Genomic DNA, 18,258 nt, shown 5'->3' with positions numbered 1-18,258 from the left:
CTGCTGAAAGGCAACGTGCTATGATGCAAGCTCATCTCATTACCAGTGTGGCAGAAAGAGTTCAGTCTCCTACTCCCTGCTGCACGCAGACCAACTGAAAACATCACCAAGAAATGTGTAACTCTCAAACATCAACAGAGGAGTTCGGAAGGTGTTCGGAGTATGAGGTTCCCCTCTTTTCCTTTTTCCTACTGCTACGCAGATTTTATTTTAAAATGTTATCTCCTTCCATGTTTGAAGTTGCATTGCCTTTCCAGAGGGATCTGCTTCCATCCATACTATCATGGTTCATGGTACATGGGCCATGCAGTAGACACACTAGAGAAATGTCAGAAGCCTACCCCAAAGCATTATTTCAGAATATTCTTTTCTGAAAATGAGAAAAGGTGTCGTTTTGTAACAATGGTGCTCATGAGTATTGGTGGCAGTATTTAGCGTTAAACTACCAAACATCATTTTATCATTTCAATTTTAAAAACAATGAAGAAGCATTTCTGAAATCCCACAGAACTTAAAAACTCACCTTTGGTATTTTAGTAATAAAGTAACTGACTTGATTAGCTCCTTCAAAAACTAAATGAATCAATGAGCTAAGTTTTTGCCCTTCTTAAACAAAAGCCAAAGTTTTATGCAAACATTATTTGTGTTGTAGAGCGAATTTTACAATGGTATCAAAGCTTCAGCTCTGCCAGAGCTCATTTCTCCTTTCTTGAAAGTTCGTAGAACTCGCCACTGGCCGCACATTGAAACAAAGCATTGCACTAGACACTTTGAATATAGTTACACTTTAAAAATGCGACTCCGTTTCTGTAAATTTAAATACAAGAACTTGTGTGTATTATGCACTGAGACAAAACACTGAATAGACTTTGGAAAAAAAAAAAAATGTGGCTCTGCATTCACAACACATAAGGAAATTATATGCCGCACACATACTCAGAGGAACGCTTCACCCTTGCCAAAGTAAACCTGAACTAAAGCAAGAGCTCTGGGGTGTATGGTACAGTGACTGCCAGAAGCCAGTGCCACAGCTAAAAAACTCAAACTTTTCAGACCTTTTCTGAGGCTTATTACAATCAGTAAGATCTTACTGTACCTTTCCTGTAACAAGGACTACGCAGAAAGAAAACAAAAAAGCAAAACAAGACTTAGAGTGCTGCTTTTGGATTCTGCACTCATACCACTTCTGCAAAAGCCTGCCCTATGGGACTAATGTAATAAACCTAATGAGCAGGCCAGCTCCCAGGGAAGAACTCAACTTTGGAACAACAAAAGCATACCAGAGTTTACACACCTTACAGGAAATTATTTTAATTGGTCATCTACAGCAAAGTTTTATTATGAATTAAATATAATGATTACTCACAGACTGTAAGTGCTTACAATGCATACCTTGAGCTAAAAGTTGTCTGCCCTTGGAGAACTATTTTTCAAAGAAACAGTATTCGTTACATAGGAATGCCTGTTTTTTAAAAAAACTATGTTCTGTCAGAAATTCCTTTTACTCTATAGTGCCATATATTTATAAAAACGAATTTAGTGGGTAGTTATAGAAGTAAAACTGTGAATAGCGATTAAATAGAAAAAACCTTCTTGGCCTCTACATCTGCATCTTGCAGCATGCTTACATCCAGTTTGTTAATGGAGCTGGACTGTTAAAGGATTGAAGTAACTTTAGCATAAAACAGACTCGGCTGCTCGCTCCCCATTTTACAAGTCGAGATCATGTAAAAGTCCTGTGGTTTATATTATGGAGTTTTCATATGGAAAGAAACGCAACACAGTTCTTTGTTTCTACTTGTTAGCAGTATTTGATTGTGAGAGAGGTAAATTTTGAAAGCTATCGGTAAACCTCTGCTGCAGTCAGTCTCCACATTCCTATTACACATAAAATTTCAGTATTTTTAGAACACACTTTGGACTCCTGGGAGATTTGTAAAATGCACAGGATGATTATGCAGAAGAATGCATCTGTTCCTACTACTCAGTACTTAAAGAGGTCCATGCTGCTTGGAATACAACACAGTGTATCAGAGCACTCCTCAACAAAGCCATTTTCTGGCACTTTTCATACATAATTGGAAAAAAAAAATTATAAACTTAAATAAATAATCTTAACAGCTTAAAACAATCAACTCCTATAACAAAAATGCAGAGCAGTCCTGAATTACTTCTAACTGCCTAGCTGCTCGATATGCCAGAATCATTGCATACAAGGCTCCACCAGTTGTACTGCAGGTGCCACAGGGTCAATACATTCCATGAATACTTAAACGACTAAAAAGAGAGGACAACAGCAGAAGAGATGGTGCAGCTAAGCTGTTAACAGCAAAAGATGAAAGGCTACTTTATGTTAAGTTAGAACTTATAATGCTATTTCTACTGTGCAATTGTGATTTTGGTTATTGAAAGTAATGCTACACAGGGTTGTACCACACATGCAAAAGCAAACCTCAAAATGTTAAGACATGCTGTGTCCCATTCAGATATTTGTTATTTCTCATAGACACGACAGAAAACAGCAGTTTTATGCAGATTGCATTGATTAAATCTTCACCTAGAATGATCACTGTTCAGTAAGAAAACTCCACTAAAACAAAACTGATCATAATGATTTGAAAACCCTTCCATGTGTACACCTTTCACTCTAACTGTGGTGCATGCATTCCAGCCTGAAAGTTGCTTTTGATTTTGACAGAATCTTACTATTAGCACTTATGTGTTACACAGCCAACAGCACTAATCAGGACAAAAAGTGCAGCGAAAATAGTGCTCTTGTGCTCCTGGAAAGTCCATTTTGCATCCTACTAAGAATTCTAGTATGCTCCTGGAACTGAAAAGCATAATGAACTTTAACTTTTCAACACCCAAGTTGTTGAAAAGATACACCGAGGCCTAAACATTCAGAACCAACTTCAAAGCGTGGCACTACTTTGTTCTCACACATGTCAAATCTGGAGAGCAAGAAATATCTTCAATACAGTTAGCAACTAGGCACATCTCCAAACAAGTAAGGAGTCACTGATGACAGTTAGGCTTGAAGAAAAGGTATGCAGTATGAACAAGGATGCAGTGCAACCTAAGTTGACTCTTAAAACTTTTTAAAATATGGAAGACATGTATAAAGAATAGAAACACAACTTTTTAAAAAATTTAAGACGATGTATTTCCTTGAACAGATAGAAGAACAATTAATGATTATATAAACTAGCAATATTTAGAAAGTCATAACTCCCTTGCCTCTGACAGAAGACAAATTCCTTTTCTGTACAGATGCTTTTGCAGTTTCAGACATGTGTATGAGATCAATACATTTGTCTTTGGTAAGGAGGCACAGTAAAAATAAAAAATCAGGTTTTGCAAACATCATCAGATACCAATTATAAGAAACAGGAAAAAATAAATACCCACCTAGCTTTGCCTCAGAAGTGTCCATCTCCCATTTGCTTTTCGGAATGTAACCCTAAATCATACACAGAGAGAAGCTCGGAGGATTAGAGAGAGAGACACATGCATATCACTTATGAACTGGAAACAGCATTACAATGGGAGCTTAAGGTATTTCTTTTTGTAAGGCACAATTCTTGTTATAAGATGAAGGAAACAAATTACTCAGTATTTCAGAACTTCTTCATCCACTTCCCATTCAGTGATTTTAGCAGCCCTTGCAAATCATTACAAGAGTGCTGCCCTCTGCAAAGACACAACTCCAGCATGAGTCTAACAGACAGCAATGGTGCTGTGTGCACAGTTACTAGATTGTATTAGCCTAGGTGGCAAAGTTATTGCAATACAACTTAACAGGCATAACGAATATTCAAAGCTTTACGAATACAAATGGAAAAGTTACCGTAGCCATAAATTTTTAAGAATATATTCCCAGATTTACTACACACAAACTTCACTTCAGAATCCTTTCAAAGGGATGTACTAAGTTCTTGCCTGAGTGGTTAGTTCACAGCTAAACAAAACTTTTTAGAAATTATTTTTCCATTTTAAAATGACCCTCTTAGCTCAATAATTCTTTTAAAACACCCTTCTCCTACAAATAGGGTCATCATACATTTTACATGTAATGATCTTTAGCCAGTTTCTTCATTGTAAATCAACATAATGGTATTAAATTTCCAAAAGGTATGTATTTTAAGTATCTTCCTGTTACCTTTTCATTTCATACTCTTGGACAAAGTAAATCCTTACTAAGCAACCTCTTATAAGTTATTTCTGCTGTTCAGATTTGATACAGAACTACTTGGGTTTCTCTGCAATCACATAAAAGGCTCAATGTAGTGAAATGGAACCTCTGTGAGAATTTCATTAAAGAATGATTTTTAATAAAAGTGGGAAGAGAACTACTCTAGAAGATCTGAACAAGAAAACAACAATCCACAGACCAGTTTTATTACACTAACTTCTTTCCTGTTCTATTTATAATTTACCTCCACTGTGGTAAACATATACATGTATTTGTTAATGTTAAGGGTTACTAAATCAGAGTGCACGATTCCAGAGAGCTACATTGCTTTTATGTTCAGCATTGCTCTTCCAAAATCCTTGAAAGACAATTTTCTATCAAGTATATATCAGATTTCTGTATTTTACTGTATTATTTATAGACTTGATTAAAAACAAACTAAGACAGTTTGTGCTGCAGTATTTCCCTGTAACAAATAAAGAATCTTCATGTATATATGTATATTTATACTTTTAAACCAAGCTGCACATTAAAATTTGCTTAGAAAGTTTACACCAGAGCTCGAAGCCTGTATTGAACAAACTGACGTTGATACGCTGGTAAGAACACTAAGTTAAATGCATCAGTAATTCATACCATCAAGCACAAAAAAGCAAGAATTATCCAAATGCTACAAACAACCCTATTGGAATCGATAAGAGTAACCAAAGAGTGTCTTTGATGGTGTAAAATGGCCTATTGTGTGCTGAATCTGTACAATATCCCGGTCCTCAGATACGGTAAGAAGATTCAGACTTTATCCTTTGGTACGACATGATGAGGGTGGTGAGACACTGGAACAGGTTGCCCAGGGAAGTTGTGGATGCTCCATCACTGGAGGTGTTCAAGAACAGGCTGGATGGGGCCATGTGTAACCTGGTCTAGCCATTGTTTATCCTGTCCTACGGGGGGGGTGTTCCTGCCAGTGGCAGGGGGGTTGGAACTAGATGATCTTTAAGGTCCCTTCCAACCCAAGCCACACTATGATTCTGTAAGACAGTTGGATATTTCAAGGATGTCTGCCAAATGGTAGGAGCTTCAGACCTTTCTTTTTCCACAGCACTAAATTCAGCAAAATGAATTAAAGAACCCTTACCAACTGCTCTCAAGAAGGCAACAGACACCAAACACAGCATATGGTTCCTTTCTGTCTGACATACCTCTGAGAGCAGCCACATGACTGAACAGCACAGATTACATACAGCAGATACTTGCTATTTTTCATCTCTTGTGAATCCGAATGGAAAACGTTCTTATATGTAGGTTACTTTCAGTTATTAATAATTTGCACAGTTTTCACTGCCAAGCTTTCTCCTTGCCTCATAAAGAAAAGGACTATGGTTACATGCTGTGGATGAGGACACTCCCCAGAGTCCATGAACACACACACACACACACACACATTTATGCACAAATGTCTCAAAAGCTAAAGAGATTTTTCTCTTCTAGACACATCCCATTTCCAAAAAATGAGACTAGCAGCCATATTCTCATAACATGGGTCTCTGAAATGTTTTAAACACATTTTTATGCAGTGTCGTACTCTGTACCAAAGAATAATTAGTAAAGAGAATAAATGAGTCATGTTGCAAAAACCAGATGTTTATTAAAATCCACTCTAAGCTTTTTTCAATTACTATTATTTTGTATTTCAACTGCTTTCTAAACTGCCACTCCTGAGGAACAGTAAATTTCCATCAAGAAAAAGGACTTCGCTTATCTCAGACATTTTTGGTTACTTCCTGTTTATTAGTGTTTAACTGCTTGGTTGTGGGAACCAGGGTTTGACACATTCAACTCATCAAGCACTGACCAGTTGCAGCTCCAACACATACCAAGAAGTTACATTAAGGAAGTCTTCTGTAGCCTTTTAAATACATACCTAAAACCGTCAAAGTAATTCTCCAACCTTCTTTTATCAAAAAGACCTAATCCCTTATATCTTGAAAATACCTGAAGTCAGCAAGCCTTGACAGAGAAAGCATTCTTCTTCATAACTGTTGCCATATGCTGCAACAGTCAAGAAGAGTTTTTTAGATATGTGAAAGGAAACAAACTAAATTAATCTTTGCCTGTTCTTCCCATCCCTTAATTTAGTGTAATCCTCAAATAATCTGGAAGACAGCGCTACAGTGTACTGCAGTTTATAACCGTCTGTAAGAGGAATGTTACCATGCTCCACTGCTAATGCTGTTTGTGGCATATGCTCCCAGATTCTTTAAAAAAATTCAGTTAAGAATAATGCGATTTAATGTTATTAAAGTTCTCCTAGAAATGTTCAAGGCACAAACAACTAGAAAAGTGTGTATTAAGACCACGCTGCTAAGAATGGCAATAGGTTGGCATTTGTAAGACTGAGATTGTCCCTCAGACACATCAACAAACATTTTGTTAGAGATGGTTGATATGTCTCCTACCAGTTCACTTTCTTCCTCTTCTGCTGTATCCTTCTTGACTTCTTCTTTCTGGTCTTCAATATTTGCATCGAAATCCTCCATCTCCACCTGTTTCAAAGCAAAAGCACAGAATTACAAGGTACTGCCTCACTTTTAAGTATTATCTTCTTAGTTAAGTAAAAGATTCCAAATTAAAACAGGAGAGGACAGAAAAAGATTCATTGTGGAAAGTATGATGATGCAATATATATGAATACTGGCTCCACTTTGGCTTCTCTTCGAAACAGGTTCCCTTCTAGCTACAGAGCAACAAGCTGTAGGAAAGCAGCAATCATTTATTCTCTTCCCTCACATGCACTCTTTGTGCTACCAGTATCTGCAACAGTAAGATACTCCTCTTGCTTCCCACACAATCACACTGCAGAACTTGAAATCTCAGAAGATGATCTTAAACTTGCCATTTACAGACCAGGGGAATAGCACTCTGTGCACAGCACATCTCTATCAAGCCTTTATCTTTTATATATTTAACTATCACAGTGAAGAATAATAGCCAGAGAGATTAATATAATAAAGAAAACAGATGCTTTAAGACATTTGTCTAACCCTGCCCACGTATTGGAATACTTTCTAGGGTCCACATTTCTAATGGGTAACCATGTGTATACTGTGGAATACCTAAAACTAAGTATATACATTTCTTCAAATCATTAGTAATCCCTTGATGCACAGAGTAAATCCCAAATCTGCCCTTCTCTGAATTTGCTTGAGAGCTGAGCCTTTTGCTGTCCTCTTAAATATTGCTGTTTTCCAATACAGAGAATCTGAAGATTCAAAAATAACCTGCTGGCTTCATGACAAACTGCAAAGAACCAACTCTCCAGTTCAACGGTTCACCCATTTATGTGGCTGTGTAAGAGCTGCTCTGACAGCAACATGCAGCTACAGTACATTCGTGATGACCACATAATTAACATACTAATTTGTTCCCAGAGCTCCTAAAACATCTGCCAAAGAAGAACGCAACAATGCGGAAAGCTGACACACTGAAGATGCGCGTCACGGTAAACTGCAAATAGACTCAAAAGGTAGCATACTTCCACAGCGAGCACCATCTTCTGCCCCTTCTTAGATATTTCCTCATTGTTGCTACAGGTCTGTATTTCTTAAAGCAGGGACAGAGAAGAGTTCAATTTATTTTTATTGAGCTATTTCCTCATTAATTATGATTCAATTATTCCAGTAACCTGAAAAAGCATCGAGTCGTATCTGAAAGAGCAAAGATCCTCTTTAATTGGTACTTAGTAGTTGCTAAGATCAAAGTGGCTTCAACTCTTGCACAAAGATGTCCAAGTCTGGGCTCCAAAAAGATGATAAACTTCAGGTTTGGGTAATTGATTATTAACGGAATACACTGTCCTGACAGCACTTCTGGCTTTCTACAGTGCCAAGCAGAATTGTCCTGTTGTAATCGTATCTTTCTCTGCTTTGTATTTTCAGCACAGTCACATTTATGTAATCTGCAATTTCGGCGAGCACAGAGATCCTCACCTCTTCGATAGCAGCATCCTGCAATAGAGAGCGAATGTCCAGGCGCATCATGTGACGTGGTGCTGCCTCCCAGTGATCAGACATCTAACAAAGCAAACAAAAATGAACCACTACTACAAATGTAACAGATTTGATGGAAAATCTGGTTTCTGACTGCGAATAAGCTGAATTTGCAGTCACTTAAGTAATTTAGAACAATCACAGGAAATAAAGACCAGATCTTCTTAGAGGAAGAGTGTAAACATTATGTAGTCTAAAAGAGGTCAACAGCTTTTCAACACCAGCAGGTCTGAAAGCTCAGTGAAACCTATCATTAATCCTATGACTCCAGATGTACAGTTACCCTGCTGATATCCTTTAGCTTGCGTCCATGAATATTCCTCTTGGAACATGTCTGGTTATCTGCACTCATTTCAGCTAAGTACACCTAGGAAGAGAAAGACAATATTAAATACTGTAAATTAATGTTTAGACTTCTTTTTCTACCTGGTGATACACTGTGCAGTTATAGATTTATCTTTCTTAGAATGTACAACTATAGACCACAAGCATTTTTCCTAACTGTGGGAGGGACTTTGCACTGAAAAGTTTAGAAATACCAGCATACAGGTGCTGGCAAGTACAAATGCTTTTTAGGCTCCATTACCTCAAAACCCTTGGTTTTTGCAGCGCTCCAAAACTGTTCAAAATGTCGCACTCTATCATTGATAGCATCGAGGATAATGAAGGGGAAGAAGCCATCATCCAAGGTCTTTTTGAAAGTTTTAAACATGCTGGTACGATAGGTCTCCTCCATATCAGCTTCATATTCATACTCCATCACCTTTATCAAGGACAAAAACATTTGTCTAAAGAGGTTACCTATTAAACTGCTAATGTTCAGCTGCTGAATGTCAGGATCACAGAATACACTGGTATGAGAAAAAACATCTTCCTGACTAATTTCTGGGAATCTGCCCATTCTGTCCTCAAATTACATTGACTTGTTTTGAAAAAACAGCCCACAGAATGAAATTCTCTGCACTCTTCCAAAGCCACAGAATGAAATTCTGATTGCCACGGTGTTGGTTCCAGAATGTCTTGTTTCACTATCAAGATGAGCAACTGAATTAAAAGTACCTTCTTTTTCACTTTTTTCCCTGTATCTGGGTCTCTCTCCTCTTTTTCCACTTCAGTGATAAAATAGTCATCCAGGCTGAGCACTCTTGGTGCAGGTCCTCCACACTCTACTTCCTTATCCTGGGTAAAGATAAAACACATACTCCTGCTGCAAAAATTCCATTCTGCTACAGAGGATCTTCAAAACACTTTTGTCAAAATAGCAGTTCCCTGCTCTATATTTGAAACAAGAGACCAGTATCCCTCATGCTTGCTTATAGCAGAGGGGATTCACATGCCGTATGAAGACACTGAACATGAAAAAACAGCCTGAAATTCCAGACAACCAAAGAAAACAGTAAAGGAAGCACGTGTAAAAAACAAGCAACTCCACACAGTCAGTGGTTGTTTACATACCCTGATGAGCTTTGCTACATGTGTCTTTCCACTGCCAGGCAACCCTCTCATTATGATTACAATCTGAAACAAAGATGATGTAAGAAGATAGGATACTGTACTACATTAAACAGAACTTCTATTGCAAAAATTTTCTTTTAGAAAACTATGTGTTCTGGGATCACGCTTTTGGATATCATCAAGAAAAGCCTCACTGCAAAGCAAATTACCTCACTGCCTATTTTCCAAACCATGCTGTGAGGAATGGGACTAGTTTCACGAAATAAGAGGATATGATGTTAATCATCTCAGCAGCTTATAATGCATAAGACGTTACAGACCTGGTTCAGGTAAGATTAACCGCATGAAACTTGTCTAAATGTTTTACAGCCTGAATCTTGCTCATTCTTATATGGTACATTGCTCAGTCTCTGACTTGGTGTAAAGTCAAGTCTTTGACACATCAAAAACCCAAATGAAGACCTCAGAAGACTGCAAAATACAGTAACATTATCCACTAACAGGAATTTCATCTTAGCATTCCCAGGAAGCTTACATCTCCTGTGGACTCCTAAGAGTTATGCTACAACTCTAGATATTTGCAAGGCAGCCAAGAGAATTTCCAGAGCTTCCTCAAATATAGGCTTGCTCCCAGCATATTACACTCATGAACTTTTTTTCTGAATACAGACCTTGTAGAAACTAATCATTGCTTTCAGAATGCATACTCACCCTCTCTGGTCTGCTATCCCGTCCTGGAGGCTTTAAAATATCATCTACATTTTTAGATTCTGGCTTTCTTTCCACTCGTGGAGCAGGTGGTGGCTGACGGGGCATTGATGGAGCAGAAATAGGAATTCTTTCCTCAGGGTAATTTCTACGGTCACCTTCAAATTCCAGTGTTTGGACAGAAGAATTTTCTTAGTTCAGTAAAATAAAAAAATTAAGATGTTCATATCCAGCTGAGCAGATTTAAACATACCTTCATAATTTTTACAACACATTCACAGATTTGCTCCCAAAATAATTCATATGTCTTATCTTGAACCTATTGCCAAAGACATTTTTTTTTTCAGAGTATAAATGTTGCATTCCCAATCCCATCACCACTGAGAAACAAAATTACATGACACCACCCCAATACATTTTTCTGAATTATAAATTCTGAACCAAGAAATACTGCAGATCAATTAATCTTCTCCCAGTTAATCTTCACCTTTGCGAGTCCATATTTTTCATGATACTCTAGCATGGATTCAAGATTGAGAAACTGTACCTCCAAACATGGAAGGCCCATGCTCGTACACTGGACGATCTGTTTTTCGTTCATATGGTGGTCTTTCAAAACCACCCCGCCTGGAGGAGGGGTGGTCTTTTTTGTCACGGTACGACTGAGTCCTCAAAGGTGTTGTGGGAAGAACCCTGCCAAACAGAGTATTTTGCATATTTCTAGAACTTCTACTACTGATTTCAGAGAGAAATGAATCCTACAGGCAAAATGGACAGCCTGATACTCAACACAGCCTGAACTGTGCTGATTCCAGCCACGTCCCAAACCCACGTACCGGTCGTCTCGGGGATGCCGCTCTTTCTCAAACCGCTCTCGTTCGTAGTCCACAGAGCCACGGTCTCTGTGCAATTCCCGCTCTCTCTTGAAGTCACGATGATCTGTGTTGGAATTACCTTGACGCTCAAAATAAGGCTCACGATCTCTTTCTCTGTTGTAACGACCAGGGTGCTCTGAAAGTAGAAGCCCATGGAAATCCAAGCTATTAAAATGCACTCTGATTTTTTTATTATTTTTGAAGGAAAAGTAACAAACAAGAGTGCAGGAAAAGGACGGAGAAACATATGATGTGAGAGCTTGAATGGACTTAAATCAGCAGCTGAATTACTTTTCCAAACAGTAACAGACAACCATACAATGCAACCCTACTTAAAGCTAAAAAACTGAATTTTTAAGCATGGCTAGGTCATTGACTGCATTATTCTTGTTGACAATATAAACTGTTACTCCTATGGGCCTCTGAAGAAAATGAAGTGGTCCTAGCTTAAGCAACAGTTACTTAGTATAAAATGTGCTTTTAGCACCTTGCAACTTCTCTTAAGAGTTAACTGTCTGAGAGCTAGCCAAGAGCTTCCTACCTTTTTGAAACGTCTGTCTCTCGGGTAGAGGTTCTGGACGCAGGGTCACCCTCTCCCCGTACGGAATCTGTTCCACTTTACTGGTGGTTATATCTGATTAAAAAGAGGTTTAAAATATTTAAGATCTTAAAATACCCCTCTTCATTTCCTTTCCTCTATCATGAAAAGCAATCAGTTAATGGCATTCAAAGTGACTAGAATAACTTGGGAAAATTTCTTCTAATGGATAAAGCAGAAATTGCTAAAGAAATACACAACACCATGGTTTTGAACGTCCAAATGGGATTTCTCTGTGTGTATGAGTATGCATATCACTTTATCTTAAGAATGGGACTCCTGCCTTTTCAGATAAGTTCAGGTAGCATGCATGGTCAGAACATTATAAAAATTAAAATGCTCTGAAAGTTTCAGTAACTCATAGAAGTACTGTAGTGTCAAGAATAGAAACCAAAATGCTCACTTTAAATTCCTAACAGTGACAATATTTCTAACAGCTTATAGTAAAACACCTACTTAATTGAATTGACATGGCTTCAATTCATATTATGACACCTTAGAGAGAAAAAAATTGCTCTTTAAAATGACAATGCACAATTTAAGAACTTCTTTACGACATGATTTCACTCCTGTTAAAAACTAAGAATGAGGAAAATGAACTCTGTTAAACTCATGTTGAATTTTAGCTTGGATAAGCTCAATACTAAACAGTGAAGGGCTCTGATTTTTATGTGCTAACTGCCTGTTCAGGGTACACGTCCTTCAGAACTAGGCCCTTGTCTCCCTCCCTGTTTAGAAGGTACCTCACACCCATTAAGTGGTACATAAATAATGCAAACGTCAGTCACGTTCTGCTCTAAGTTACTAAGTCACGTAAGAACTGTTACAACCCAAAGTACTCTCTAGCGCAGTTATTTTCACGTTCCACTGCAAAAGGACTAAGGGAAAGTATCAATATAAATTTGAATATAACACATTGAGGTGATCGCATCAGTTGGCATAGAAGATGTGGCTGTACCCAGTTCACACCAAATAGCTCATCATGACTCCACTGAAGAAAACACTGAAGTCAAGGCTGGATGTTGCAGACTCCTTAAAGCCGCGCTGCTCTGCATTACGCTGCGGGGAACCCAGCCGCAGAACATGGCGCGCTTTGCGCGGCACTCTCCTGTAGAAAGGAGAACCCACCAGCTCTCCCGTACAGCCCAAACAAATGCACTGCAACACCCACCTCGCCCGTGGCCGTAATCCACGGTCTGCTGGATTACCGCTGCTTTGGGAACCGGTGGGATAACTGGAGGAAGGGACTGCGGTACAGCTGATGGAACAGAGATGTGAACGGCAGGTACTTTCACAGGCGAGGAGACAGGTGGAGGCATCATTGACTCCTGTTTATACAACTCATACTCCATGTTTGCTCCTTTATCCTCGTTTGTGTCCCAGAGCCCATGGAAAGAATCCTCATCCCAGCGTTCCTGTTCCACAGTAGAAGGTGATGGTTTTAAAGACTGACCATGAGTTGGGGTTGCAGTTGGAGTAGAAACTGGAGCATGTGGCCTTGTCATAGCTGTAGCAGGCCTTGTCAGTGGGGCACTTGGTCTTGTCAGAGGGGTGGGCTGTCTGAACAACACGGGAGGCTTTATAATAACAGCAGGAGAAGGTTTAATAGCTTGGGCTTCTACTGGTGCCTCTGAAGATAGCTGAGAAGAGACCTAGATGCAGAAAGCACTTTTAATGTAGATCTGTGAACTAACCTTCTCTCATCCTCTGTAAGTCAGAAAGAACAACGGCAACTGGTCACCAAATCATAAGCATTTTGTAGTACCTCCATCAAGATGCTACATGTAGGAGGATAACGATTCAAGAAGTGGTGGCTTGAATTAATTTGGTGTCCATTCACAATGTAAAGGCTTAAATACCACTTATTTTATCCTTCAAAATAACCTTACCAATTCAAGCTCCTGTACGCCTGTCTCAGTACAAAAGTTTCTATGGTTTTATTCCCAAAGACTCCTGACTGTGAGGAGGCTGAAAAAGTCTGAAAGCAAGGCAGCTTGCTGAGGCACAGAAGGATTGAGAAAGCAAATTTCTTTCTGGAAGTCACTGGAAAAAACTCCCAGAGAGCAGAGACATCTAGACACCCCTTAATGAAATCAGTATCAGATCAACATAAGAAATGGGGAGGTCTTGCCCAGTAGAAAAACAAAAAATCCCCTTCATAAACCAAACGTCCCCAGAGAACCACATGTGCTGCCTCATAAGAGTTTTCAACATCAGAGGATGCCAAGTTACAGGCAGCCTTATTAGCAACATGCAACAAAACCTGTAGACTGGTTGTAGTTACAAAGACGAAATTTGTAATCACAGTTCGAAGTCACAGCAGAAATCTCAAGGCAGGAATCTCAAGAAAAACAAGAGCTGTTTGAATACCTCTAGACAGATGGGTGAAGTAGCGTAAGACAGAAAATACCAAAGTTGAGTAAAGTCAATTCCTAAAGGCATCAACATACTTGCAAGTTCTTGGTAGGAAATCTGCTCCATTATTTTACTTTATAGACACTATGAACAAGGAAGAGGTCACCTAGGCAAAAAGAAAACTTGAAGTGCCTCATTCACTGCATAACACTTCTCTGGAGGGAGGGACGAACAAAGCTTGATCTGGCTAAATGTCAGACCCAGAGGTAATTACAACTAAATTTATTGGTATAGGCAACTTTGGGGTTAGAAGGTGAAAAGAATAAAGAATGTGCATTAACTCAGGCATCTCTTCCAACATATATTTAACAAAATTACTTCTTCATTCTAGAGGGGACCTATAAACCTGAGTTAATATGGCTGCAGTTAGCTGGATTCTGATGAGGTATCAAAAGACCAAATGTAAGCAGCTGAGAAGAGTTCCCACAACCAGCCAGGAGATTAAGCAGCAGAGGAACAAACTGTATCACAACAGGAGATGAAGTCATGGACAGACATACATAAGCTTGAGTTTCCATTCACTTGACTGCCAGAGGGTAATGAGAATTCCCAATAAAGACAGCAAACAGAAAGCTAATGCCCACTCCGCATTGAAATATCTGTTTCTAATGGACCTATCCTCAAATTTCTCCACTTCAAAGAGCAGAGAGCTCTTGAAGTAGGAAGAGCCAAACAGGATCTCAGAACTTAGACAAGGAACAGAAGGGTCTCTGCATGAGCCTTATGCCCCCATTTTAGAAGAGCTCACCTTGCACATCATCCCACAACGATCTAGATGGTTGAATACCATGTACTACTGTCCTCAGTGGGTCATGCTCAGAAGACAAAGTGGACTGAATGAATAGAAAAGTCTTCAGAAAATCTAAAGAAACTAAGGAGTTGCTTTGCCTTAATTGATGAGGTTATAAGGGCTGCTGGGGAGGCATTCCACAAAGTTTGACCATCAGAATGTAGAACTGACCTTGGCATACATATTAATTACTACCAGCATGTTAAGTTAACGTAAGATGAATTTACCTGAAAGGTACCTGGCCTTGAGCTTGTGTTCTGTGATCTTGAAGACTCCTGCATGGAAATGTCAGGTTTAAACTCTTTCAGCTTCTGTAGCTGTTCTTTTTGCTCTCTGCATATGAAGTACAAGAAAGTGTTATCAGTCTGTAGCCTAAATGAAAAGTTAACTGGTGAAAACCACATATTACACTAGCATCAGGGGCTGAGTCCAAAGAAGAAAAGGACACAGCAAGCTTGCTGTTGTCAACACTGTGATCCAGAAATCCCTGTTTCACATCCAACTAACCATGGAGGTATTTAGTGTATTAGCTGCAACCTTTTTTCATCACAAGTTTCCCCCTTGGACATGCAGTTATACTTCTGTGCTTGTCCAGAATCACTCCACCTTGACAGTAAAAAAAAAACCTGGATATTTAGCTTCTGTCAACACTTTCTGCTGACAGAAGCCCATGGGAAATGTGTGCCTAAGCACTCTCAGTGACTTCCTCTGGTCCGCATGCTAATAGGATTGAGGCCAACAAACATCAACAGACATCCCAATGTTTAAAAATCAAATGACGATTTTAACTTTTGTTTCCTTGTTTTATGTATCAAAATGCTATTTAACATATGAGTACATAGTGTTTGGAGCAGAGACCAGAACCAGCAGTGAATACTAAAAGACAAAGGTCTCTTCAGTATGATTTCCTTTCCTTTCAGTTTTGTTGGCTTTTTTAATCTAGGTTTTTGACGGCTAATAACTCTTTGTTCATACTGTATGTATTAAAAGAGTTCCCAACGAACAACTAGGAACAGGACCCCTCTGTACTAAGCACAACAGAGACCATCCTGACTAGTAGTGCAGCTCTTCAGCTTCTGGTGTTAGGGGAACTTGGCTCACAGAAAGAGATCCCAAGTGATGCATTAGTGCAAAAATTAAATAGAGCAACTGCTAGCACTTTATGTCTTCGTTACACCCAGCTTAGGAAAAATACACCAGATGACAAATAAAGAAAAGCATGCAGCTCAATATGCTCTTTTATACACACCAAAAGCAAAGCCAGATGAAGGCTTTACCTTTAGAGATGATTTATACACCACACTACTGGTATAACTCTTAGCTAAAAAGATTTTTAAAATTAATTTAAAAAAAAACCCAAACAACCAATCAATCAAAAGCAGTCTCCTTAAAAGTTGTTCCTGCTGTCCAGACTGGTTTTTTATAAGCAGGTGACCCCAATGAGAAGTATCAGTGTAACTGATTTTAAGACTACTCATATTAAATTAAAAATCAGTATCAACAGTATCATGTTTATATCTCCCCTTTTTTTCTGGCTTATAAAGAGTTACACATATCTGCTTTCTGAGACAAAACATTTTGGTTCCTACGTTTAACTATTTCATCTCAAATAAATTATTCATTTAGGCACAAACTGTAATCTTTATCTTAGGTCCACTGGCTTGCAGCTAGTCACATTAAACACATGCCTGGCACCGTGAAGCAACGGGAAAGTTAGGAAGCTGAAAATGATCTGTTGCTCTGAACTCTGGCAAATACCCATCTGTAACAGATTTCACAGTCATTAACACCTGTTGAATTAATCTAATTGCAGTGGAAGATGTACTTTCCTTTTAAAAAGTTATTTTTCTTGCATTTTGGCATGCAGCTAAGGTCTTCCATATGGGACAGATGCTTAGCAATCCTACGAGTCTGAAAACAAAACTCCTGAACACAGTAGAAGGCGTCCCTGCCCAGCGCAGAGAGGTTCAACTAAATGATCTTTGTGGTCCCTTCAAACTCAAAACAATCCATGATTCTATGAAATTAAGCCATTACTGTGTAAATCAAGGCAAGAATGAGGAAAGAAGCACCATCTCCACAGAATGAATCCACTCACAGTGACAGAACTAGCCAACTCACCGAAGCATTTTGAGCTCCTGGGCAGCCTTCAGAATGATTTCATGCTGTCTTTGGCTGAGGACCATCACGCCTCCCAAGGACTGGTCAGAGTCCAGGTTTGAATCTGCTCCCAGCATATCAGAGGAATGTGAAGGTGGAGGAATGGATGAATCTGTATGATCATCCAAGGACCGCAGTCTGTCTCCATCATCTGGATACCACCTATCTGACAACCGTTCCCTGTCCCAATCAGTCCTTTCAGGAAGGTAGTCTTGCTTCTCCCGCCATGTGTCATATCTCTCTGGATATTCACGAATCCTCAGCTCTCCCCTGTCTCGGAGGTCTCTGTCATAATGATCTCTGTTCCTATCCTCCCTCCACCTATCTTCACGGTATCTGTCCAGAGGTGGAAGAGGTGGTAATGGTGGTAGGGGAGGGATATCCAGGTCACGATTTCCCATTTCTCTGTCCTCCATAGGTCTCATGTCCCAGTCTCTATCCCATTCTCTCTCTAAATCTTTATCATAAATATCTGAGGATCTTCCAGTCCTATCTAGATCTCTCTCTGCTTCCCTCTCTCTTGGCCTTTTCCAGTCATCCCACCACGAATCCCGTCTGTCATGATCAGACGATAAAGGAGGCAGTGGTGGTAGGGGAGATAAAGGAGGCAATGAATGGTGGGATTGCAACCTGTCATCCCTGTCATATGCATCTACAGAATCATCCTGATAATCAGAGTTGTGATCTCTCCAGTATCGCTCTCTTTCCCAGTCATCCAATCGCTCATGCTCCAAAGAAGGGTCATCTTGAGTATCTAAAGGAAAGTCCTCCTGCATTCTATCATCTTCATGACCCCAAGAACCCCTGAGTGTCTCATCGCGATGGTACGGAGGCAATTTGTCAGGGTCGTCTCCTAGGTGAATGGGATTTTCTATATCGCCTGTTTCAGACCTTCCCGCTTCCCTCTCCCGGCTGCCAGGCCTCCTGATAGGGCCTCTCTCACGGCTACCTGCCCGCCTGACCGGACCCCTCTCGTGGCTCCCCGCCTGCCTGACAGGGACCCTCTCGTGGCTCCC

General features: G+C 39.5%; 1 protein-coding gene across 1 annotated transcript in view; it reads right to left on the bottom strand.

Annotated features, from left to right (window-relative positions):
• The window catches only part of YLPM1 (YLP motif containing 1), a gene marked incomplete at its 5' end in the record, with an annotated part of 23,197 nt that extends 4,945 nt beyond the window's left edge, over positions 1-18,252 (bottom strand). Inside the window, 14 exons of the mRNA XM_008941460.1 lie at positions 3,412-3,463; positions 6,652-6,738; positions 8,182-8,265; positions 8,525-8,608; positions 8,828-9,004; positions 9,301-9,420; positions 9,697-9,759; positions 10,408-10,562; positions 10,952-11,073; positions 11,241-11,415; positions 11,821-11,913; positions 13,049-13,486; positions 15,321-15,415; positions 17,204-18,252. Of these exons, the coding sequence (XP_008939708.1) occupies positions 3,412-3,463; positions 6,652-6,738; positions 8,182-8,265; positions 8,525-8,608; positions 8,828-9,004; positions 9,301-9,420; positions 9,697-9,759; positions 10,408-10,562; positions 10,952-11,073; positions 11,241-11,415; positions 11,821-11,913; positions 13,049-13,486; positions 15,321-15,415; positions 17,204-18,252 (2,794 nt within the window). The remainder of the gene's footprint in view (positions 1-3,411; positions 3,464-6,651; positions 6,739-8,181; positions 8,266-8,524; positions 8,609-8,827; positions 9,005-9,300; positions 9,421-9,696; positions 9,760-10,407; positions 10,563-10,951; positions 11,074-11,240; positions 11,416-11,820; positions 11,914-13,048; positions 13,487-15,320; positions 15,416-17,203) is intronic.
• Between the last annotated feature and the right edge of the window lie 6 nt (positions 18,253-18,258).

This window comes from Merops nubicus, unplaced genomic scaffold, assembly GCF_000691845.1.
Source record: "Merops nubicus isolate BGI_N331 unplaced genomic scaffold, ASM69184v1 scaffold26825, whole genome shotgun sequence".
Taxonomy (NCBI): domain Eukaryota; kingdom Metazoa; phylum Chordata; class Aves; order Coraciiformes; family Meropidae; genus Merops; species Merops nubicus.
This window is presented reverse-complemented; position numbering and strand designations above follow the sequence as displayed.